The sequence below is a fragment of the Balaenoptera musculus genome, chromosome 4, assembly GCF_009873245.2.
Source record: "Balaenoptera musculus isolate JJ_BM4_2016_0621 chromosome 4, mBalMus1.pri.v3, whole genome shotgun sequence".
Classification (NCBI taxonomy): domain Eukaryota; kingdom Metazoa; phylum Chordata; class Mammalia; order Artiodactyla; family Balaenopteridae; genus Balaenoptera; species Balaenoptera musculus.
In genome coordinates, this window is record NC_045788.1 from 11,500,218 (window position 1) to 11,525,220 (window position 25,003).

Genomic DNA, 25,003 nt, shown 5'->3' on the forward strand with positions numbered 1-25,003 from the left:
ACGTGAAACTGCTTTTTTTTATTTTTATTTTTTTTTTAAAGTCTTTTTTTTTTAACATCTTTATTAGAGTATAATTGCTTAACAATGGTGTGTTAGTTTCTGCTTTATAACAAAGTGAATCAGTTATACATATACATATGTTCCCATATCTCTTCCCTCTTGCATCTCCCTCCTTCCCACCTTCCCTATCCCACCCCTCTAGGTGGTGCACATTAGACAGTTTGAAAGGCGGCAAGAGGTGTTAGAAATGGTGGGGAAAGTTGTGCTTCATCAGCAATGATAGGTGATTGAACTGCAAAAAGAACATAGCACTGCAGATTAATAGCCCTTCAAAAAAGATTATGAAAGATCAATTACACAGCAATAGCATAGATAAATATATCACGGCTCTAAGGTAGTGAAAATGAATGAACTACGGCTACACATAACAACAGGGAAAAATTTTACAAACACAATAATGGCCAAAAAAAGCAAAACACAGAAAAGTACGTATGGTATGATTTCATTTATAAAAAGTTTGAAAGGAGGCAAAACTAACCCATAGTGTCTAGGGATGAATGATTAAGTAGTGAAGTATTTTTTTTTTAAAGTCCGGGAAATATTATCATAAAAGCAGGAGTGTGTTCCCAGGGGAGGGGTGGGGAATTGTTTGTGATTGGGGTATCTACTGTGTCTGGGTACCAGCCATGTCCTATTTCTTGGCCTGGGTGGTGATGACACAGATGTTCACTTTGTAATAATTAAGCTGTACCTTTCTATTTTATTTACTTTTATGCACTTTTTCAAATGCATTTTAGATATCACAATGAAAAGGAGTCTGGTCTATTTTATTTTAAGAGCTCAAACACGATTCTTGCTCCTGAGTGCTGCATTGTCCATCCTTGTGAAAGGATAATTCATCAAGGACCTCCCTTTAGGTCCTTGTTGTTTATCTATTTTATACACAGTAGTGTGTATATGTTAATCCCAAACTCCTAATTCATCCCTCCCCTTGACTTTTTACTAAGTTACAGTGTTTTGTTTAGCACAGTTTCCTCTATTATTATGTTGCTTGGTAATAGAATTCTATTCCAAGAGCAAAACTCCCCAATATACTGAGCAGACAGTGTGGACCTGTGTTAGAGGGTGAGGAAAGCAAACCTTAAAGGAAATCCTTGCCAAAAATAAACCACGAGGCAGTTAAACGCAGAGGGAGAGATGATAGCAACTTAAATATGCATAATCTTGTTGTTGGAGAAGGGCTTATTCTTTTTTGAGCTCTCAAAAAAGCAGAAGAAAGTAAAATGATCTCTTTGGAAATGTTATCAATTTGCCTGCTGAAAGGGTCCTGGTGGCCACCACTGTCCTCCATGCAACGCCCCCCCAGGCACCGGGCTGACCCTGAAGCCCTGAGCTGCACTGGGTTCCAAACTCAGCCTCCTGTAGGCATCAGGAGGCCACCTCCGCAGAGGGCTTCAGAGCCAATAACAAGGACAAAAGCCAGCCCCAGAACTTGTCTGACTCTCTTCACACTCACAGCCACACCTGCAAAAACCACAACCAGGTTGGAGGAGGGTCTTGCCTAAAATGCCTAATGTAACAAGTTTGAGTTGATGGAAGATGACTAAAATCGAATTTTCTCTCTTTCCTCCCAGGGTTTTCCAGGTCTGAAAGGCAGCAGAGGACACAGCGGAGAGGAAGGAGACCCTGTAAGTTTTTGTGACCCACTGCCCACCATACTTACTGATTTCCTTTGTTCATAAAAAAAGCTTTATTTTCCAGAAGGGATAATGGGGTTTTGTTTATATATTTTTTGTAGTTTGGGGGGAGGGGGAATGGGTTGCTTTTCTTTTATTTTTTCCTTTTCCTTGTCTTAATCATGAGGCACTTGCTAAACCTACTTTTTGGGAGAAGGAGGGAGCAGGCTTACCTACATTTTGCCTGGCACTTTTTTGTGGGTGGCAGGGAGCTGGACATCCTCTTTATTGCCCCTGCACAGGGTGAAACTGGGTTATCCATTAGGGGCTCTCTCTGGACCTGCAGCCCAGTGCTTCTGACATGGAAATAGAAGACGGCAAAGCACCCCCTAAACATGGTGTTGTGGTCCCATGCCACATGTGGTTTTCGAATCTCAATCTTTGACCCCCAAACCAGAGCTCTCACTTGGTTCACCAAATTATAAAAATGGATTTGGAGGAACTGAAACCACTTAGGTGGCTCCATTGGGATAAGAAAAGCTTAGGAGGCATCCAGCCTGCATCTCCATCCCCTTAGAATCCTTATCTGCACAGCAAGTTGTGATTAAAAGTATAGGCTCCCAGATTGGGATTGACATATATACACTAATATGTATAAAATGGATAACTAATAAGAACCTGCTGTATAAAAAAATAAATAAAATTCTAAAATTCAAAAAAAAAAAAGAATAGTAAAATCATTTTTGAGATCTGAAAATAAATAAATAAATAAATAAATAAAAGTATAGGCTCCCAAGTCAGACAGTCAAGGGCTGACCTAGACGTGAAACCTTAACAAGGTATGTAACTTCTTGACCCTCAGTTTCCTCATCTGTAAACACTTATAAATTCCTCTAAGACTGTAGTTTATCCACCCTGTACCTGCAGAGGGGTCATGGAGCCCACTGAGCCAGCCAGGGTTTGAGTGAGGGGAAGAGTGTCACCCAATGCCTGACTGTGAGCCCACAGCTGGCTCTCAGCAACTGTGGCCATAGGTGAGGCCTCCTGCTTTTACTGGGAACAATCCTCAGAATAAAGAAAGCAAAGCAGCAAAAGGAAAATCACCTCTCCCCTCACCTACCAGGAAAGGAAGAACTAAGTTCATTGCTAGATGAGTATTTATCCACACAGCAAACCATTAGCACCTTCTGTGCACACAGATCTGAGCCAGGCACCAGGGACACAACGGGAAAAGAGACAGTTAGGGGTTCCTGCTCTCAGGAAACACAATATCGTTCTTCTCTTGAGACTCATTTTACTCTAGCCCTTGCCTGTATTTAAATATTTCCTGGGAGAAGGCAGACTAACGGGAGAAGCACATGTCATTGACCTTGAGTGCTCTTCCCTGTGTGGATGCTCTAACTTTGGGGATCTTTAGCCTGGTGGTCCTTCCCATGAGCACTGGCTTGGGGCAGTGTCATTTCCTATCAACTGCTTCTACTCAGTTCTTGTCCCCTGGCACAAACTTGCTTCTCTGCCGTGAGCAAATCTGAGTTTTCCAGGCCAGCGTTAGGGCCTGGGCAAGATGTTAGGGCCAACACGTATCAGTCGAGCATTGGGAATGTGGCTGTGAAGTGAAGTGACTTCAAACCTTTGGCTGTGCTTTCTGATAAGGGCAGGGAAGCAACTGAGCCCATCCCACACCTTTGTGTGATCTTGGATCTGTAAGGAAGCCCTGAAGGGAAAATGCTTGAATCGAGGGGAAAAACAGAGTTAATTAATGAATTTGCAGGAGAGTTTGCTTTGTCTAGAGCTCAGAGTGCCCAGCTGCTCTGGCTTCACTCTTGAAAAGTAAACAGTTGGCAGCTTCTGGCAAAAGAGTCACTTTGGATACCTGTTTGGGTACCTTTTCTTAGGGAAGACAAGGAGACACTGGACCCCAAGGAAACAGAGGGATTGCAGGATGTCCAGGGGAGCGGGGTCGAAAGGTAAATATTGTGTTTTAAATTCTCTATGGCATCCTCTCCATCTCCTCCTTCTTCTGTGTTCTCTCTTCCATCCCCCCTCCCACTTTCCCTTTCTCCAATTACATGTTAGTTTCCTCTTCTGCAGAGGAAGTCTATTTAGTCATCTCAAGAAATTTTGAGCATTATTAAATTCCACCTATAACCTCTTTGTCGTTGGAAACCCAGAAGCAACTAAAGAAATACAAAATCACTCTCTTAACGGAGGCAGCCCCTTCCTGCCTCAACAGACTGAGAATCCACATTCTCCTTGACATGCCGGTGAGAGATATTTAATCTTTTACAGGGAGCCAAAGGATCTGCTGGATATAAGGTACTGTAGTTACTTCTTCAGTTAATTTCACTTCCTAATGGACTTAGTTTACTGATAAGCATGTGGCAGAGATCTCCCTTGACCTGATTGCTGCCCATCTTTGTCTTTCAGGGAGAACATGGAGACGATGGGATTGATGGACTCAATGGGGAAGAGGTAAGCCATTTTTCTTCAAGTACCGTGAAATCATCATGAGGTTGATGTATTTCTTTAATGGGAAATTTTGCCTTGTCTTCTTTTAGGGCTTTCATGGACTTCCTGGGAAAAAGGGAGAAAAGGGTGATCCAGGATCCCAGGTAACACTTTTCATTACATCAAAGAAGGAGAATTTGGTGTTAGAGATGGTCTTAATTGTTGTGTGTCACAGGTTATGAGGAATAAAGTTGACAGCAATGAAGCCTATTACCACCGAATAGATGCTACATCCCCATTTGGGGCAAGTGGGTAACTATGCAGTTTTCAAGAATTTCCAGCTAGAAAGATTCAAGACTTGCAAGGATCTTCTATGAGCATGTTTTTCAGAAGTCTGCAAATGAATGCATTTGCCTGTTAGCAGCTTACCTCTTCTCTTTATTGTATCAGAAAAAAATAAAAAGCAAGAGAAAGAGACAAAATTATTTTGGTGGCCTTGGTGTAGCAAATCACAGAGAAACATTTTTTTATTTTCAATTCATTTTGACACTCATTAATGTGTGCCTCCTTGGTTCCAAGCGGCTCTCCTTTTATGTTCTGATTCACTTATTTATCAAATACTTCTGAATACCTGGCATTTGTCAGGCACTAAGTTATGTGCTAACGACTCAGAGATGAACCACACTGTCCTTGTCTTCAAGGATCCCCCGGTGTAGTTGGAGAGGCAGACATATCAATAGCTAATGATGACACAGTGTGTGGTTGGGGTCATGTTATAGGTAACTAGGTGGGAGCCCAGAGAAGGGCACCAAACTCTGCAGGGTGGGGAGGGAGTGCAGGAAACCTTCCCGGAGGAAATTATCTCTGAGCTGAAGATGAATAGGAATTAGTAAGATGTGGAGAAAGGGCAGTCCAGACAGAGGGAACAGCATAAGCAAAGACATGTAGGCTTGGGGACCCTGCAAGTTGTTCTGCTTTGTGTGAGCTTTAGGGTACAGGTGGAGGGAGGTGAGGTTCAAGAGCGGGTGGGAAGAGCTGGTGAAGGCACTGGTGAGCCAAGGAGGAGGAGTCTGGATTTTAGCCATTAAGGAATGGGGACCCTTAGAAAAATTTTAAGTAGGGAGGTCACAATTGAATTTGCACTTTAGAAATATTCCGTGACAGTAGTGTGGAGGATACATTGGGGATGACATAGAGGCAAGGCAAATATGAGAGGCAGATCTGTAATAATAAAGGTGAGAAGTGATGAAGACTTCAAGTAAAGCAACAGACACAAGACCCATGAAGGCTGTAACAGGGTCCAGGCTGGAGTGAGGACCTAGTGTGCAAAATTTAAGGAAGCACTCTTTCTCAGAGTGAAGCAAAGCGTGAGTGCCTGCCTAAATTTTGCACCCTAGGTACCTTGTTTTTCTCACCCTAGTTCTGACTCCAGGATATCAGATCTCCAGGTAGCCAGAGGAGCAGGGAGTGAGAAGCCAGTCAAAATGCCTGCAAGGATCCCAGCTTGGGCAAGTTTAGTTGGGAACAGTTGAGTTTGAGGTGACAATGGAACATCCCAGTGGTGGTTCCCAGTGGACAATTTAATTACAGATGTCAGAAGTTGCTAGACTGGCTGGGATGTCCAATACGATACCCACTAGCAATATGTGACCAGTAAATTCAAATTAACTAAAATGAAAAATTCTACTCTCAATTGTACTAGCCGCATTTCATGTGCTCGACAGCCAACTATGGCCAGTGGCTACCATATTGGACAGTGCAGATGGAGAACATTTCCATCTCTGCAGAAAGTTCTGCTAGGCAGTACTCTGCTAGACCATAAGAAGTTTTCCCTTTTCCCAGCCTTTTTATAAATAATCCTGACTATAGGCTTAAAACTGGACCTTGTACTGCTTGAGAGGTCAAAGGGAATCTGGCTGGGTTAGAGGAACATGGATCATTTTGTCTGATTGATTTTCTCCCCTCCAAACACCAGGACCCATGACATTTTAACACCCTCCTACAAGCTAACTCAGAAGCTCATTTTATTTTTTTCAGGGCAGCCCAGGTTCCAGAGGCCCTCCTGGGGGATATGGGGAGAAGGGCTTCCCAGGGGATACTGTAAGTTACTGGGGCCCAAGTGGCTCTGAATTGTGTAGTTTACTCCACACTTCTTGTGTCTCCTGCTAACCTGTAGGCAAAGGCATGTCTTGGGAAGGGGTGGTAGGTGTTGACTGAGGCTTATTGGTTTGGGGAAAACCTGCATCTGATTTGGGCTGATTATGTCAAAAATTCAGAGATGGGAACTAAAATACCATCTTATTCATCCTTATGTATCTTGAGACTTTCAAGTTCCTTTGGGAATGAAATTTCTATAATTTTGCTTATTGGTTTTCTAACCTTATTGATTCCCTATTTGAAGACTCGATTATAGGGGAATCTTACTACACCTTTGAGAGACTGGCATAAGCATGTTTGGATGAGTGCATCAGTGAAGCTGCCAGTACAGAGAAGGGAAAATTCGCCATAGCTTCAGCAAGCACTCTTTTAATTCTTCATTTATCACTAAGCCTCCTTCAGACTTGGAGAAATATTGTTTCATTTTTTTTTTAATTTGTGAGTTTCAAATATGGAGAATTTTCTCACACCTCTCATTACTTAACCCAAATTAGTTTAGTTCTTAATATTGTACCATTTTGAGAAAAAAAAAAACCCTGATATTTCTTGATTCTAAAGTACTTTTAAAACCTTCCTCTAGGGTAATCCAGGACAAAGCAATAACATCAAAGGACAAAAGGGCTCCAAAGGAAAACAAGGAAGACAAGTAATTGGATCTATTTTACATATATGTTGAGTTGATTAATTCTGTTATCGAGCTGAGGCTTTCCTAAAGTCTAAATTAATTTAGTAAAATACATAACAGTTTTTCTAACAATCACCCCAAAGTTCCCATTTAAGAGAGCCTTATTTTCTTAAAATAAGGTATGCCTGTAGTAGGTTACACCTCTATAGGCAAAGTTATTAAGTTTCTAGCAGGTGATATTATATGGGGAAATTGGTCATTAGCAGTGCGTGTTGCTATACCATTTTCCTCTTTAATGGATATATACCCAATAGGGTTAATATGCAGAAACATTCTGGCATGACACATTTGTTCTGTTTTAATAGTGCTTGAGATTTTTATGCTGATGTCTTTGTCATTTACTCAGAATCTTTTGCCTTATGATCTTGGGGGAACAATTGTGTTTCTAGGGTAGAACCGGCCCGAAAGGGACACAAGGCAGTCCTAGTTCCAGAGGGAGCAGGGTAAGTATTTCCGTGGACATTTATTTCCCCTCCTTATCACCTGGAGATGCCAAGAGGCATTCAGAATATGTGTCGCTGCAGTTAGCTGATCCAGGGCAGATATACTGACACTGTTGTCATTTGGGGCCAGGTAATTCTTTGTTGTGACGGGCTAGCCTGTGCATTATAGGATGTTTTGCAGCATCCCTGGTCTCTACTCATTAGATGTCAGTAGCACCCACTCCTCCCCAGTTGTGATGTCCAAAAATGCCTGCAGATCTTGCCAAATGTAGTCGAGAGTAATGCGGGATGTGGTGGTGGGGCAAATTGCCCCTGGTTGAGAACCACTGTGACAGTGTGCCTTTCCCTTTCCACCTTCCAGAAACTTTTAAATGTCTTTGAAGGGAGCCAGTGACTTTCACATAAAAACCTTCCTCCAGTAGCTTAGCATCTTTGAGCTTCTGTAGAATATTAAGAAATAGGTAAATGTGCTCTCTTCCTCCTCATATGTCACCAAAGGAAAGAAGAATCACAGATAAATTCTTCCTGAATAAACCAAAACATTGGCGATTAGGGCCAAACCGGTGGCAACCTGAAGATGCTGTGCTAATTTTACAGCATCCCATGTGATATCAAGCTTAAAACAGAAATGTTGGATTTCTGCTTCTTTTTAAGGAACAACCAAGAAATCACTTTTCCCTTTGTGGACTACCAAAGTTAGAGGGGATATTTATAATGTGTTAGAAACCCTTTCATCATGCACTCATTATTCTCAAAAAAGAATAATGTCCAAATGTAGATTTGGCCCTGAGTTTTGTTCACGAGGACACTGAAAATACTTGGCTTCCTTTTCTGTCACAAACTTGGAATCGTCTCACCACTTTGAAAGCTGTGGCTGATTGCCTCTCCCTCTGGGAGAGATAGTGGATGAACGTTTTAGTTCCTCTTGCCTTTGTTTATCTTGACTCATAGTTCTTAAGGGAAAGGGTCTGCAGTTGGATGGCTTAGGCCTCCCAGTGCTTCTGGTGAAATTCTTTGGGACTTTGCCCTCCTCTCCATACAAGAGAATTACAATTAATCAGAGGAAGCAGGAGAGCAGCAAGATGAACTAAATGCTATAAATTTTAAAGACAAATATGTAGTTTTGTTGGTTTAAGAGAAAATACTTTTAGTTTGAAATAGCTTTATAACTGTCATCATTAATCAGGCACTTTTAAAAAATAGTGGGGTGGGGTAGGGGATTATTACTTGGACAAACCAGCCAATGAGTTTAAGTCACTCCATGGACAGGAGGCTCTCAGCCTCCCTCCCCCATTCTCACCCACTTTCCTGCCCATCTTCTCCTTTGTAATTAAACAAATCAACATGGATGGATATAAAACAATGGCTTTTCTACACCCTCCTTCACCTTTCCAGTGAAGGCTAGACTTCTCTATGATGGTCAGAGGATCTTAAATGGATGACAAATTCTAAAAACACAAGCAAACCTAAGACATCTCCTCCCACATGACAGAATTTCAACCTGTGTAAATTAATTGTTGCCCCAGCTATTGACAAAGCAACGGATCCATGTACTAAGAACCAGAGCATTTGAAACCATGTTCCAGGCCCATTGCCTTTGGCCTGTCAGGCACAAGGAATACATATAAATAATAGTATTTATATTTCTAGAGCACATATTTTGTGCCAGGTCCTAATCAAATCACTTTCAAATATTAATTTGTTTAATCCTCATAACAAATATATCAGGTAGATACTATCATTATATCCATTTTACAGATGAGAAAAAGCAAGAAACCTTGGACAAGTTGCCTAGGATCAGGATAGGTAAATGGTAGAGCTGGGGTTTGAACCCAGGGAGTCTCACTCCTAATCAGCCAGGCTCAGACCTATTGTGCAACTGCTCTGTGCCACCCAGGCTTTAAAGGGCAGGGGTGAGCTCAAGGCTGTCTGACTTCTGAGGACACATCCCTAACCATTGTGCTACTAAAATAGGAATGCTATTTTATCCTTGCTTTTTAATGTAGACAGAATTATGACATCATGGAAACAGTGGCTTCAAACTTTACTGTTTCTGCTCTGCTTTCATCTGTCAAGAGTTCTGTGAGTCACATCAAGGTACAAATGGCTGACAAGTTACAATGGGTAACTTCTCCCAAAGGGTATTTGCACTTTAAAAGCAAAGAGTACCTGAATCGAGGGGTAGAACCTCCGTGGAAGAATTCTAATCATCAGCCAAACTGGTGAGGTGTTATTTGGTCAGGTGTTTTATTCTAAGGAGGTTCAGAAGCTGGGCAGTTGAAAGAAAACTGCTGCTCTGAAATCATTTCCATGGCTACCTTTCCAAGTGAATGTAGGAAGAATTTTTAAGTATTTGTTTTGTACATAAAATAATCATAGTTGTTTATCACTACACAAAGTAGATCAATGGGTGAGATGTTCCGTGGCTCTCTCATCGAGACAGAGGTGGGAGGTGAGGGGTGAGAGCAGACATCATTGCTATTTAGGGAGAAAGTTAGGATCTGGGGCTTGGATCTTCTTCCTGCTTGGCTACCCTCTGGAAAGCAGAGACAGCCACTAGGTGGAGAGCCTGCACTGGCAACTTGAGGTAGCTTCTGGAGAGGTGATGCCAGATTTTAGCTTCAGACCAGCTTTTCTCAGACAACCCTGATGGTGGCATTTGGACCAGCACAGAGCTGACCTGACCCCATCAGCCATTTCCTCCTTGGAGAATTCCATGGAGTCTAACCCCAGTGGGCCCATGGGAAGCACTGTGTATAATGAGTTTGTACTCCCCCCTAAGATACCATCAGGGACCCAGGACAGAGAGAGACGGATATGGCACAGCTTGTTCTCATGCAGGAAACCTCTGATCAGCAGACAGTACTTTGTAGGATTTGCTGGAGAAGGGAGGTATCAGACAGGTGCTTCAGGATGATTTCATTCTCCAAACAGCCTCCCAGATAATTGTCAGGGTTGTCAGACTGGAGCTAGGTCTGTAATGACTTTTGGGTTGGTTTGCGATCAATCCTCCAAATGTTAGTTGGTAATTAAATGCCCAGTGTGTAAACTTGTCTTTGGAGAGCGATTCGGGGAAACCATTTCTGCGAGCTGTTCATTACTGTGTCTGTCAGGGACAAGACAGGTCAGGTTGCCTCTAAGGAGTCTCCATCCAGACACCCACACACTAACATTTTGTCTTTTCTGATCCAGGGAAGAGAAGGCCAGAGGGGGGCCCAGGGTGCCTCGGTAAGTATCCTTCCCCCCCACCCTGTCCTCTGTGGGAGGTGAGGCCAAGGAGATGTCTCACAGGCAGATGGTACTGCCAATGAGTTAGTGTTTGATGCGGCTGCTGTAGGAAGTGCTGAGCACTGGACATGAGCCCCACCGACTGGGGGATCAGTTAGACTGCCAGACACAGGACAGGGCTGACCTAAAGCAAGCCTCCTTCACAGACACTTCAGAGACAGGGGACCTGTGCAGCCCTGCAGGCTGTGCTATTCACACACCCTGGGCATTGACTGCAAGAGAGTGAAATTCTGTCTTAGAGTAAGAAATGACCTGGAGTTCAATTCTCAGACATTTTGGAAGAGTACAATCCTAGGCCAAGTAGGGCATGAGCCAAGAGTCAGACAAGACAGTTCCTGGGTACCATGGGTACCATGCCCTGAAGCCCTGGAGCACTATGAAGAGAAAACGTATATGGAAACCATGTGAAGAGAATCTTAACACTGAAAACTCATCCATCAGGGGGAACCAGGGAACCCTGGACTTAAAGGTGCATCAGGAGCCGAAGGATTACAAGGCTTACAGGTATGTTGGAATATTTGTAATACTGATAATGCTGTTATTCTGATGGGAAGATGTAGTTCTGTATAAAAAATAAATAACTGAGACAATTTGAAGCTGCCCCCGCCGTCCACCATGGTACATTTCTCTGGGATTCTACATTTCCCATTGTGGGTGGGTGATTTTGCTCCGTCAAAATTTGTAGCTCACTGATAGAAGAAAGGCTTGCTCTTGTGTATACCTGGCATCATGTCTGCATTTTAGTCATAGTGAATTATTGAGACCTTAATACTAAGTTAGTAATCAGTATCTAGATCAACAAATTGATTTTTCTTAAGTGAGGTCCTGCACACAGACTCCGATAAAGGAAAGTTAGGAATTGGCAACTATTATTCACCTCTTCCAAAGCTGACTCTACAGGGGGTGACAGTGCTTCTGCAATATCACCGATAGGGCTCTATGTGAGTCATCTGTATTTTTTCTTGGTCATAACATTAGTGAGATGGGCATTGGAATTAGGACATCTCTGTTTCTTTTCCATGTCAGAAATATGCCAGGGTCATCCTAGAGAATGGTTTGCAACACATGGGTACATAGTCACCTGATGGAGTCTACTTTAAGCCTGAACTTGTCTGGAAGGATCTGCCTACATAGATGTGTCCATCCTAAGACCTTTCCAGGAGTTCATTTTTCTTCTAGAAAGTTCTAGATTCTTCATACTAAGACTGAATTTGGAATTCTCTTGAGTGGTTCTGGTGTCCTCTAGAATGAGTAACAATGGGACCAGCCTAAATCCATCCCCAGACTTTTTAGGGAGAGGGGTGACATTACCTCAGCCCCTCCAGGGTCCCTCTGATGCTCAGGCTGTGAACCAAGGCCAGCCCAGGGGCTGTAACCACCATTTGCACTGGGCAGCCAGAACATCTTACAGCTACTGCTTTGGTGATGAGAAACAGTACCAGCACCTCTAGTTTTTCTTTCTGTGTGAGAGAACCATATGAGATCCATGCATTTAATGGGAAATATGACAAAAAAATATGCTTTAATTCCTCTGATAGGGATCTGCTGCTAAAATGTCCTTTTGTGCTAACTTGCTTTCTCTTTTACACATTGATGCACTTTGGCCCAGGTAACCTGCCCCATCAAAGGAATCCATCTGCCTATTGTTTATGTCTCACTTCCCTCTTCTATGGGTTTTATTTCTCCTTTTAGTCTCTTTTCCATTTCTCCCTGCCACAGAGGGATGAGGTCTTACACCCAGGCAGGAAATTCCTTCATAAGAGCTGCTCCACTGAGTCTGGGTCTCCTTTCAACTCCTCTTCTGAGACATGCTTAATCGCAGTGTTAAAGCTGATTGAAGGGCTGGATAGATGCTTTTCTATGCAGGTGTTTCAAAAGCGCTAATGAAGAAAGTCAGTTTTCATTGACTTCATTGCATTGTGTTTCTTTTATTACCACCAAAGGGGTCAAATGGACTTCCCGGCAGGAAAGGAGAGAAGGGAAACGAGGGGCACAAAGGACCTCAGGTGCGTGACTCAGATGGTACCATAAATGGTCTCCAACCTTCATTTTCCTCTTGCTTCAAAGACATCTTCAAGTAGAGTTTATTTTATATTATCTAGTATGGAGTATTTCATTTGGGGATTAACTTGGGACAAATTTGGGACAAATCTTTAGCACAACTCAGATTCCTTGTACATTCGTCTTTCTCCTTCCCGGGGGTTTGACTTGGAAAGCACAAACTCACTTCATCCGCCTGAAGGAAGCCTTTAGAAGAATGCACCTCTTGCTGACTCTTGAACATTTCAAAACCTGATACGTTATTCTGCTTTTTCTAACTTTTAAAAATTATCAGTGCCATGCCTATCTCCATTGACTATAGATATTTGAAATGGACTCTGCAAAGATCCCTCGCTACCCAAATTTATTTGATTCTTAAGTTCAGCTTTGAATTCACCCTCTGAAACTACTTGATTCCCAAGTTTCTGACAGTAAGTAATGAGAGTTTGGATGGTGAGAGATTCATATGAAAAATGTTCTGAATCTATTCAGTTTTTCAGCTCAGATAGCGAGAGTTTAGAAGGCAAGCGATACCCATGTTTGCTCAGTTATCTTCCCAGCATATTTGTGAAAGACCGTTTTGCCCCTTTGCAGATCGGGAAACTGAAACACATTTGACATCCCATTTTATATGTGTGGATGGCACAGAGCACAGAAGTGACAATGACAGCATAGTCTTGTTCTAACAAAATCAGCCCATAACAAACTTGCCACATTCAGAAATAACATGTGTTGTGTCAAGAGTGCCTTTTTTATTTCTCACTAAGCCCCCATTTGGACTAGCGATGTCCCTGCCGATGAAGACTTGGGGTCCTCTAACCAGGACTGTAGCCCGAGTCACCTGGTTTCAGGCTGGGTTTCTTGTTAAGGAGGCATCAAGAAATTGTTAGAAATGACAGGAAGAAAAGCAAAACTAATCTAACAGGTTTCGTACAAATTGCTGTAGCACCAACATCTGTGTTTCCTATATTCTTTCAGGGTGCTCCTGGGCCAGTGGGAGATAAAGGGAGTGTTGGAAGGCCTGGACTTTTGGGGAAAAAGGTAAGTGTTATTTCTTACAGATTTCAGATACTGAGAAAATAGTAGCTCCATTTTTTTTCTTGATTTTCATTTTAATTCTTCACACGATCCAAGCACAATCAACCACTCACCAGCTTTCTGCCAATATTCTTTTCCTTCCTCTCTGAAACTGCCCCATTTCACTAGGAGAGACAAGGTTTATTCACCTACCATGAAACAACTCTGATAAACTCAACTCGCTGGTTTCCTGAATGCATCAAGACACTTGGTGGTAGAGTCGGCCAGGGGCATGGGGGATGTCAGAACTCAGATCTGTTCATGCATGCAATTCTCGGTCTAACTCAACCTACCTTCTCAGAAATGTCCTTATTGGAGATCGTTAGAGAACAGACCGTTGGCCTGTTCAGAATCTCACTCCCCTGCTCAAAACCTTTCAGCAGCTCCCTCCCCCAGGGCCAGCTTCGTGGGCCTGGGACCCATTCATTCACACAGGGGGCCTCGCTTAGAAGGCACCCCTACTTGGCCTCAAGCTCTGCTATCACAGTCTGGAAAGTTTGCTTTTGAGTTAAGGGCCCATGCTTTCATTTGAGTCCCACAGATTATGTCACTGGTCTTAACTTCAGACGACCCTTAGGAAAATCTCCAAACTTTCCAGTAGCTTAGAAGACCCTTTGACCCTGTTTAATTCTAAGGCTTCCTAGCTCATCTCCCTCCTGTGTGCCTTCCCAGGCTTCTCACTGTGCCTTCCTCCTCCATTCTCACTCCTCCCTTGGTCCTTCTTCCAGCTCACACAACTTATCCTTTAAGCCTCAGCATCCCTGCTCCCTTCCTTCAGGCAGCCAGCCTGCCTGCCCCACCAAATCTGACTTAGAGTCCCCTTCTCTCTGCTGCCACAGCACCCTGAACTTTATCACACAGTATAGAATTGCCTAATTGTCTCTCGTTCCAACCAGAGTATTCTTGGTGAGGGCTGTACCACATCGGGCATGTTCAACAGTTCCTTTTCCAGGACAATAAATAACTGTTGGATGGGTGAATAAATCAGCAAATGAATCCACTTTCCCTGGAGTAAATTCTCCACTCTTTCTCTTCTCCTTTAGTCTTTCTATAGCATTGGGAAAGCAGTACTGAGTCCAGTTTTGGGCTGTGCTAGTGTTTCCTGCTTGCCTTTGGGAAGATGGTTATTTGTTTCTTACACTCCCTTGCTTACTGAGCATTGAGCCCTCACTGAGAACCCTGAGTGTCCCCAACTACTGTACAGAACGTCCTATGGTGGGAGCCAAGTTTGATTTTTACTGATCTGAAGCTCTCCTTGTCTCACTAGGGAGAACCTGGAATTCCTGGAGATCCAGGGCCACTGGGGCAAGCTGGACGGCGAGGAAAGCAAGTATGAGGTTTTAGGACTCTTACCCTTTAGCAGCTCCAAGGGCTCAGTAAAGAGAAGGGGGCTGACACCATCAGCTTAAGCACCTGGGGTCCTGAAAGTATTTTGGGACCTCCTAGGAAGATGTAGGGACATTCCTCCTGCTCCCTGAAGCACTCATTCTATAGCTAGTCTGTCTGCTAAAACAAAGGGAGAACAGCAAGAGGGAAAGGAGAATGCAGAGAGAATACAGGATGAGCTCAGTATTTTAACAACCTATATGGCCATGTCAGTTGAAAATCAGGTGACTTCTTGCAAAACTCCAGAGTGACAAGAGGGTAGTAGGATCAAGAAACAGGGTATCTGTTCTAGTTGCTCTGGCTGCACCAGAGTCTCAGTTCATAAAGCAGTCAATATAAGAAAAAAATAGGAAAAAAATTAATTTCTTTTCAAAACTAACGTTTATTACAAATGTTATGCATAGATATTGTAGAAAATTGACTAAGCATAAAACATGGGAAATGGGAAAGAAAAATTACCCATAATCCCACCATTTTGAAATATTTATCATTAATGTCCTGGAGATAGAAAAAAAACATTCTTTTTCCCTATTAACAATGTATCATGGGCATATTTCCATGTCATTATATTTTTCCCTCAAAGTTACTTTCAATAGCTTCAAAATATTCTACTGAATGTATTTACCTTAGTTCACTTGACCACCTTCTTATTACTGTATATTTAGTTTGCTTTCAGTTTTTCACTGTCTTAAAATAGCACAGCAATGAACATTCTTGTATGTAATGACATTTTTGGATAAAACCATAATTAATTTCTACATAGAAATTTCTAGAAGTAGCATAGCTGGGTCAAGGAATATGTACATGTTTAATTAAGGCTTTGAACTCTATTGCAAAGTGTCCTTAGGAAAATTCCAAGGACGTATATACCCTTGTGTTGTGCAGGAAGAGTGCTCACTTCAGGGCATACACACCAACAATGGGTATTGTCACTTTCTTTTCTTTCATCTTTACCAATTTTACTGACCAAAAATGATGTCTCGTTACTGTTTCAAATTGCATTTCTTTGGTTACTAGTGAGGATAACATTTTTCCATATGTTTATTGGCCATTTACAATTCCTTTTTGGGGAATTCCTCACCCAGTGTTCTTTGGACCAGCTCCTAATTTTCCAGGCAAGTAACTGCCACTGACTCCACTAGTCCTAAATGACCATCACTCTGCCTCCTGTCATGTCTGCACAGTGGAGCTGACCAAAGAAGTACCAGGGCACATACCAGGAAGTGTGGAAAACTAAACGGCATGAATATTCCAAGAGTTCAAGTTCATCAGGCCCCCTCCACCTGGAAGTCCCTGGTGCTTTTATCCTGACACCATAATCTTCCCAGTATAGGTTACAATTAATTTTCACTCTTGAGAAATTGAAATGAACTGATATATTCACAGGGTGATTATGGCATTCCGGGCTACGGTCCTATGGGACGAAAAGGAGTAAAGGTAAATATGGAAAACAATTATTTCTTTAACTGGTGAATCAATTAAATGGTGTGTTGATTTATTTATGTTCTCTGCTGAAAATCGTAGGGCCCAAGAGGATTCCTTGGAGATATGGGTCAAAAGGTATTGTGCACATAACTTGTCAAAGTTACAATGATCTTGACCTTCTACTTGAGAATTAAGATAAGTCTGTGGATCTGAATGAAACAGGAAAAAAAAAGCAAGACAATCGGTTTGCCTGAGCTTCATGAAGAAAGGACCATACTTAACTCCTATGAACCTTTAAATTGGAAAATTTGTCCTTCACTGCCTGATGTCCCTTATCTTGAAACCCTACCTCTAGGTACCCTCTCAAGTTTAGTCCTTAGTCCTTTTCTTGATTTCTCTACCCTGGTGATCTCATGCAAAACTCTTGCCTTCTGCTATTGTACTTTGCCCTTCATTATCGTGGCCTTCACTTCCTCTTACCTGAAAGATTACCATATTCTCATTAGTTTCCTACTTGCAACTTTAACCTGTTTCAGTTAATCCCAAACACTACTCTCTTGATTTTTCCCAAAGTATAACTTAGTTATGTTACTCTCTTGGTCAAACATCTTCTAGAATTCCTCATTGCCTACCAGCCTGAAATTCACCTCCAAGCTCTACGACAAGACATTCCTTCCATTTCAACCAGAGTAGCTCAGGTTATATCTGTTTTATACACTGGAATTCCGTAATAAGATTTATTTAAAAAAAAAGAATCCTTAAAAATGAACTTATTTACAAAACAGAAATAGACCCACAGACATAGAAAACAAACTTATGATTACCAAAGGGGAAGGGGGGAGGGATAAATTAGGAGTTCGAGATTAACATACATACACTACTATATATAAAATAGATAAACAACAAGGACCTACTGTATATATAGCATAGGGTACTACACTCAATATTTTGTAAAAACCCATAAAGGAAAAGAATCTGAAAAAGAATATATATATATTATATATGTGTGTGTGTATAACTGAGTCATTTTGCTGTACACTTGAAACTAACACAACACTGTAAATCAATTATACATCAATAAAAATTAATTAAATAAATGAAAGTATCTTGTATGTCTTCCAATCATTGATGCTCAAATTAAAATAGAAAATATGGATTAAAAAATAGAATGTCTAAGTAAATTGAATCAACTACAGTATAGGAAAATAACCAATTTTTGATTCCCTTAAAAGTGCTTTTAATTGATGAATTACTAAAAGAGATTCTTTCCTTAGGTGGAGAAGGGTTCAAGAAGGGACTATATAAATAACTGTTAGGATAGGAGTTCTCATTGTAAAGGACCAATTTTCTAATTTGCTGATAAAGAGAAAATTAGCATATTTCAATTTACAGATAAATGTTAAATTAGCATATTGATAAGTGTTAAATTAGTTTTCCACCAAAGTCAGAATAAATTTTACCTTCAACTTTTTGGGAAATGATTCATGAATTTAGGAAGTAATTCCTTATTTAGTACTTTATGTAGTCAATACCCCATATGTTTTCCTTGATTTTCAAGCATTTTTCTTTAGGTATTTTTAGTAACTGACTGGATAGCCATTGTATTGATATTGATGCATAAATATTTGTATTCTCAGAAAATTAAAATAGTTTGGAGAATATCTAGGTGTATCAATGACTTAGTTCTAAATGACAAGAAGGAATGACATTTAATATTTAATATACGATATAGTTATAAGATCAATTAGATTTTGGTTTGGAGAGAATTATTTTTATTCTTTCATAGCAAGTATTTTAATATCTTGATTTCTTATATCTGAATCTTTAGGGTGTTGTTGGTGATCCTGGAATTCCTGGGGGGCCTGGACCCAAAGGATTTAGGGGACAAACAGTAAGTGACCTGTAATTCCAGAAATAATAAATGTTTCTTTGGAAGATTCTGGCTTTTATGTTGTAATTATAAATGTGGATTGTCAATCCAACCCAGGGTCATCTGAAATGCCACTTCCTAGCTGTGTGATCTTCAACACATCTTTTCAAGTTCTCTATTTCTATAACATGGGAGTTAAACTTAATGACACAAAAGCTACTTTCAACTCTAAAATTCTATGGTTCCATGAATCTGAACTATTTTAAGTATTTACAGATTGATAACAGGCTATTCTAAAAAGTACCAGTGTCTTCCAGTCTTTTCTAGGGCACATATTAAAACCCAGAATATTAACCCTGTGAGTGGAAATGAAGCTGACATCTTCCTACTGTGTCCTGGAGGATTTTCTGACAGTTCCAGTCCCCAGAGCCAAGGTCACCTGGGGTATTCATTTTAAGGAAGGCTGTTGAGATGTTCTAAATAGCAAAGTGCAGAGTAGAGTGTTATACTTATTAAAAAACCAAAATGCCAAGACAAGCATCCTTTCATTTTAAAGTTTCAGTGTAATATCGATGGTCATTACCAGCATGAAAGAGATGCAATTCAACAGATATTTTACATCTGGCTGGACAAATTTCATTAGCATCTATATCCATCACCTTGAGTTATGGGAATGATACAGCCAACCCATGTCCTTATATATGTGGGGAATTATTTTTCTTATTTGATTCTTTGTAGATGGCAGCTTTTTATTAGATCGCCATATGCTCTAGTGTATTCACTTGTTTAAAGCACCAATTCTAGCTTATGACTAATTTAGATTTAAATGCACAGCCAGTGCCAGAGCAAAGGATATCACTAAATGAAGAGGCTAAGAGGGAAATGGATGTTTACCAATAATTAAGAATGACTATTTAGGATGAAAGATAAAAATCATATGATCATCTCAATAAATGCTGAAAAAACATTTGACAAAATTCAACATCCTTTCAATATAAAAACTCTTAACAAATTGGGTATAGAAGGAAAGTACCTCAACATAATAAAGGCCATATTTGAAAAATCCACAACTAACATCACAGTCAACAATGAAAGGCTGAAAGCTTTCCTGCTAAGACCAGGAACAAGACATAGGTGTCCACTCTCACTACTCCTTTTCAACATAATACTGGAAGTCCTAGCTAGAGCAATTAGGCAAGAAAAAGAAATAAAAGTCATCCAAACTGGAAAGGAAAAAGTGTCTGTTTGCAGATGATATGATCTTATAGATAGAAAATCTTAAAGACTTCATCAAAAAACTGTTAGAAGTAATAAACAAATTCAGTAAAGTTGCAGGACACAAAATCAACATATAAAAATCAATTGTGTTTCTATACACTAACAATGAACTATTGGAAAAATTAATTTTTCTGTGAGTTCTGTGGGAAAAAAAGAATGGCTATTTATATTACACCTAAGGAATTTGCTTAACTTGAATTAATAGCTGCTTTTGCTAAAAAATTTTTTTTAATTATAAAGTCACATTAAGGCTGAGGTAGTCTCCATGGATAGAGGATGTGGAAACTCATGAATATTTCTATCTGCAGCTCACTGTAGGCTTGAAAGGTGAAGAAGGCTCTCAAGGACCCCAAGGCCCTCCTGGACGGAGAGTAAGTACACTCATGAGAACTAAGGGGCATGTGCTGCTTCCTAGGGTGCCCACTGGAATGAGCACAGAATTTAAAGTCAGAAGCACTGGTTCAAGTCCAGACTCTGCTTCTTGCTACGTGGGTGCCCTTGGACTAGTCTCTGGGTCTCTCAATTTCCTTCTAAAATGGGAGTGACATGTCCTGTTGGAAACACCTCAAAAGGTAGCTGTGAAGATCAGATAATCAAATGTGAATGCTCTTCATAAACTATAAAGTTCAATGCAAATATGAGCTGTGACTGTTAATTTTTACTGAAGGTTTAAAAATAGGGACGGGAATGCATAAGCTTCATTAAGGTGTCCTGACAAGTTGATAGAATTTCCCAAACCACTATTTTTGCCTTCCTGACCTCTCAATTTAGACGCTGGGGAGATTTGGAAATAAAATTGCAACTTTCCGCTGTGATTCAATTACAAAAGAAATGGCACCTCTAGAAGCGTTCCTGGGCAGAGCCAGGCACATCTGCCACTGACAAGATATCCATATCTTTATTTTAGTGCCTTATGTGTTATTGTGATGACATTAACATGTCTCTCTCCCCTAAAGAGAACAGTCAAATAAGAACTAAATGTTGCCACCATCTGTGTTTTGTGTGTGAGGTGCAGGAAGCACCTTACCTTGTGTGTAAGGACAGGAGCAACTGCTTCTCTTGTTTTGTGTATTGTGATTGTTTTCTGACTACCTGTAGGGGTTCTTTAACTTGCAACTTTATAAAGAAAACAAAAACATGGATGTTTTGTGGAAAACTGAATCCGTAGTAGAATGGTAATCAACTCACTGTAAAGGATACTCTGGTACAATCTTTTCTTTCTTTTGAATTAAGGAACTGGTGGCTATTCTCAGTCATGTGGGTGAGAATCTGGTCTCTGAGTCAATCTGGACTGGTCTGGATTTGCCTCCTTTCCAGATTCTGGAGCTCTCCCTGGAGGTCCCATATCTTCCTGCTCTTGTGTTTGGCCATGCTTGTCTGGTATACCGTGGTTTCTCTGTCTCATGCCTGTGGTTCTCAGTCTCTCCTTAAGAAGTTGCTCGAAGTTATTGTTAAACTCAGTCTTTTGGAACCTACTCTCCACAGTTCTGATTTTCTGTAGGATGTGGGCTGCCTACTCTATTCATTAGCTGGAAACTCTTCCTCTCTCTGTTTAAATGGCTCTGCATTCTTTTCTGTTTTCTGCTGTCACTTGTAAAGGGAAGAATAAGTCTCTGAATCTTTTAGTGAGATGCATATCTCTTGATTTGGGTCAGGAAGAAAATATGTCCCCAGTGGGTAGAATCATGGATGCCATGACAGTTCCGGCTACTACCAGCAGCACACAGTGGGCCACCTCAGCATTCAGCAGACACTTAACTGTTCATTGGATGGATGAATGGTTGGATGGATAGATGGATAGATGGATGGATGGACAGATGCCCAGTTGTCGTTTAGAACAGAGGTTCTTACACTGACATTCATGGATGAGCTTCTGAGGGGTCAGTGAAATTGTGCAGCAATCATGAGCATGTGACAGCATTTTCTGAAGCCACCAAACATCCTAGCTTTCAACAGCTGCCCAACGGAATTCATATGTGCAAACACATTAGGAACCAACTGCCAAGAAGAAGGCTGATCCTGATAAAAAGGAATTAAAAGGAAAAAGAGAAAAGTTGACACTATCAAGAAAGGCAGCTGACTGTGTTTAGAGCCTTCCCTGACTCATCACACCCAATTATCTGTACTCCTTTCCACCATAACCTTTCAGCATTTATGAGCTTAGTGTGTATGCTCTTCTTCTGTGTAATGTCCATTCGGCTATGTAATTGTCTTTTTTTTTTTTCACATATGTTGGGGTTGTGTGCTGCTGCCAGTGTTTTAAATATACTTCAGTAAATGTCTCTCCTTCATGCTACTCTTTGGGAAGCCTGCTGTTTATAATTTTAAGTATTCTTATGAGAAATGCCTTCTAAATGTTCTATCTGCAGTACAAGTATCTTTAAAAAGTACTTCTGTTTCTTTCCTTCTTGTCGTCCTAGAAAAATCATTCAGTTCAGTCTAGATAGACATTAGCTTAATTGATCAAACACTGAAACAGAAAGGTTTATACTCTCAGTGTGTGGGGGGAGAGCACTGAAGACTCCAATTCACATACCAATAACTTGCTCTGTTTTTGTTTTCCTAGGGCCCTAAAGGCATGGCAGGGCAGCGGGTATATTCTGTACGTATCGTCTTATTCACACACACAAAAATGCAACCTGTTCACTGGGAAATGAATGTGGCCACTTGGAATTCGCTGTGTTTATGTTTCTTATTTTCTCTCTCCTTTTTCATGTACAGCAATGTGATCTAATCCAATTCATGCAGGACCATAGTCGTGAGTATCTGTGTGTCGTAGAGCATCATTGATTAGTGAGGGCACTTAGGATGAAGGCAGTTTGGGGATGTGGAATCAGTAGGCTGAACTCACTGGTGGAGAAGCCATATGTCCTCAGCAGCAGGCTTGCTGTGAGTGCCTGCTGTGGGAACAGCTCACAACAAAGGAGGAAGGAAAAGGCACATGCCTTAGCTCAGAGGTGTGCTTCCTAGAGGGAGAGAAAACATGCCTGTGGGAAACAATCAGTGATCAACTCAAAAGGTGTGTGACTCAGTTCACACTAGTATAACAATTATGTACAAAGGCCTGGAGGGCATGGTGTTAAAGGGAAGAACATGGGGATCTGGGGTTGCTTGGCTACTTAATTAAAGAAGGCTGCTTGAATGGAAGTCATTGAATCTGGTTATAGGAAGTGATGGGAAGCAGCAAGAGAGTAGTTTCACAGACTCAGAGACATAGAGAACAGACTTGTGGTTGCCAAGGTGGTGGGGGGTGGGGAGGGATGGATTGGGAGTTTGGGATTAGCAGGTGCAAACTATTACATATAGAAAGGGTAAACAACAAGGTCCTACTGTGTAGCACAGGGAAGCATATTCACTACCCTGAGATAAACCATAATGGAAAAGAATGTGTATATGTATATATATGAATAACTGAATCACTTTTCTGTACAGCAGAAATTAACACAACATTGTAAATCAACTATGCTTCAATAAAATAAATTTTTTGAAAAGGGAGTAGTTTCAGCAAAGGAATAAAGCAGGGTCAACAAAGAGAGAGGTTGTCTGTCATTACGATCAAGGAGAATATGAGGTAGAAAAAAACCCAGTGATCTCATTTCTGGAAATTTATGCTAAGGAAATAGAGGAAAAAAATTATAGATACAGAGGTTGTTGAAATATTATTCATTAGAGAAAAATGACTATATATGTAGACTGTTTATACTTATAGAATAATTGGGTTATAGTCCATCATCCTCTGATAAAATATTAAGCAGATATGATTTTTATGAAGACTCACACAAATATGAAAAATATTGTCATTAAAAAGCAGAAAATTAAATTATCTTCATTTTTACATATAGGTAAATATATGTACATAGAAACAAATACTAGAAGAGGAATTGGGAAAATGTAACCATGTATTGTGTTAGGGTGGTAGAATTCTAGGTGATTTGTCTTTCTTCATGTTTCCATTTCAATTTATAATCATGCCTATACAATCACAATCAGAAGAATGGAAAATGGGAAAATCGGAAAGACATTGTAGGAGACTGGATAAAAATGTAGTCATTGCAAGTGTGTAGCCAGGAAAGACCAACAACAAAAACAAGTTTAAAACAACTGTAAGGACTCCCTCTTGCAAGAGCACTGGAATCACAAGTAACTGCTGAACAACCATTGACAGGAAGACAGTGGAACTCACTAAAAAAGTTACCCCACATCCAAAGACAAAGGAGAAACCACAATGAGATGGTAGGAGAGGGTGCAATCACAAAATCAAATCTCATAACTGGTGGGTGGGTGACTTACAAACTGGAGAACAATTATACCACAGAAGTCCACACATTGGAGTGAAGGTTCTGAGAACCATGTCAGGCTTCCCAGCCTGGGGGTCCGGCAACAGGAGGAGGAATTCCCAGAGAATCAGACTTTGAAGGCTAGCAGGACTTGACTGTAGGACTTCAACAGGACTGGGGGAAACGGAGATTCCACTCTTGGAGGGCAAACACAAAGTAGTGGGTGCATCAGGACCCAGGGAGAAGGAGCAGTGACCCCATAGGAGACTGAACCAGAGCTACCTGCTAGTGTTGGAGGGTCTCCTGCAGAGGTGGGGGGTGGCTGTTGCTCACTGCAGGGACAAGGACACTGGCAGCAGAAGTTCTGGGAAGTACTCCTTGGCATGAGCACTCCCAGAGTCCACCATTAGCTCCACTAAAGAGCCTGTAGCCTCCAGTGCTGGCTCACCTCAGGCCAAACAACCAACAGGGAGGGCACTCACACCCACCCATCATCAGACAAGTGGATTAAAGTTTTACTGAGCTCTGCCCACCTGAGCATCACCCAGCTCTACCCACCACCAGTCCCTCCCATCATGAAGCTTGCAGAAGCCTCTTAGATAGCCTCATCTACCAGAGGGAAGGCAATAGAAGCAAGAAGAACTACAATCCTGCAGCCTGTGGAACAAAAACCACATTCACAGAAAGATAGACAAAATGAAAAGGCAGAGGGATATGTACCAGATGAAGGAACAAGATAAGACCCCAGAAAAACAATTAAATGAAGTGGAGATAGGCAACTTTCCAGAAAAAGAATTCAGAATATTGATAGTGAAGATGATCCAGGATCTTGGAAAAAGAATGGTGGCAAAGATCGAGAAGATGCAAGAAATGTTTAACAAAGACCTAGAAGAATTAAAGAACAAACAAACAGAGATGCGCAATACAATAACTGAAATGAAAAAATACACTAG

The 25,003-nt window shown here is 41.0% G+C and overlaps 1 protein-coding gene across 1 annotated transcript in view; it reads left to right on the forward strand.

Moving 5' to 3' along the window:
• The window catches only part of COL6A5 (collagen type VI alpha 5 chain), a 110,201-nt gene that overhangs the window by 35,259 nt on the left and 49,939 nt on the right, over positions 1–25,003 (forward strand). Inside the window, exons 12-30 of the mRNA XM_036850673.1 lie at positions 1,635–1,688; positions 3,572–3,643; positions 3,966–3,992; positions 4,104–4,148; positions 4,235–4,288; positions 6,162–6,224; positions 6,862–6,927; positions 7,356–7,409; positions 10,602–10,637; positions 11,139–11,201; positions 12,641–12,703; positions 13,716–13,778; positions 15,082–15,144; positions 16,587–16,637; positions 16,725–16,760; positions 18,454–18,516; positions 20,082–20,144; positions 22,340–22,375; positions 22,495–22,531. Coding sequence (XP_036706568.1) covers positions 1,635–1,688; positions 3,572–3,643; positions 3,966–3,992; positions 4,104–4,148; positions 4,235–4,288; positions 6,162–6,224; positions 6,862–6,927; positions 7,356–7,409; positions 10,602–10,637; positions 11,139–11,201; positions 12,641–12,703; positions 13,716–13,778; positions 15,082–15,144; positions 16,587–16,637; positions 16,725–16,760; positions 18,454–18,516; positions 20,082–20,144; positions 22,340–22,375; positions 22,495–22,531 — 1,009 coding nt within the window. The remainder of the gene's footprint in view (positions 1–1,634; positions 1,689–3,571; positions 3,644–3,965; positions 3,993–4,103; positions 4,149–4,234; positions 4,289–6,161; positions 6,225–6,861; positions 6,928–7,355; positions 7,410–10,601; positions 10,638–11,138; positions 11,202–12,640; positions 12,704–13,715; positions 13,779–15,081; positions 15,145–16,586; positions 16,638–16,724; positions 16,761–18,453; positions 18,517–20,081; positions 20,145–22,339; positions 22,376–22,494; positions 22,532–25,003) is intronic.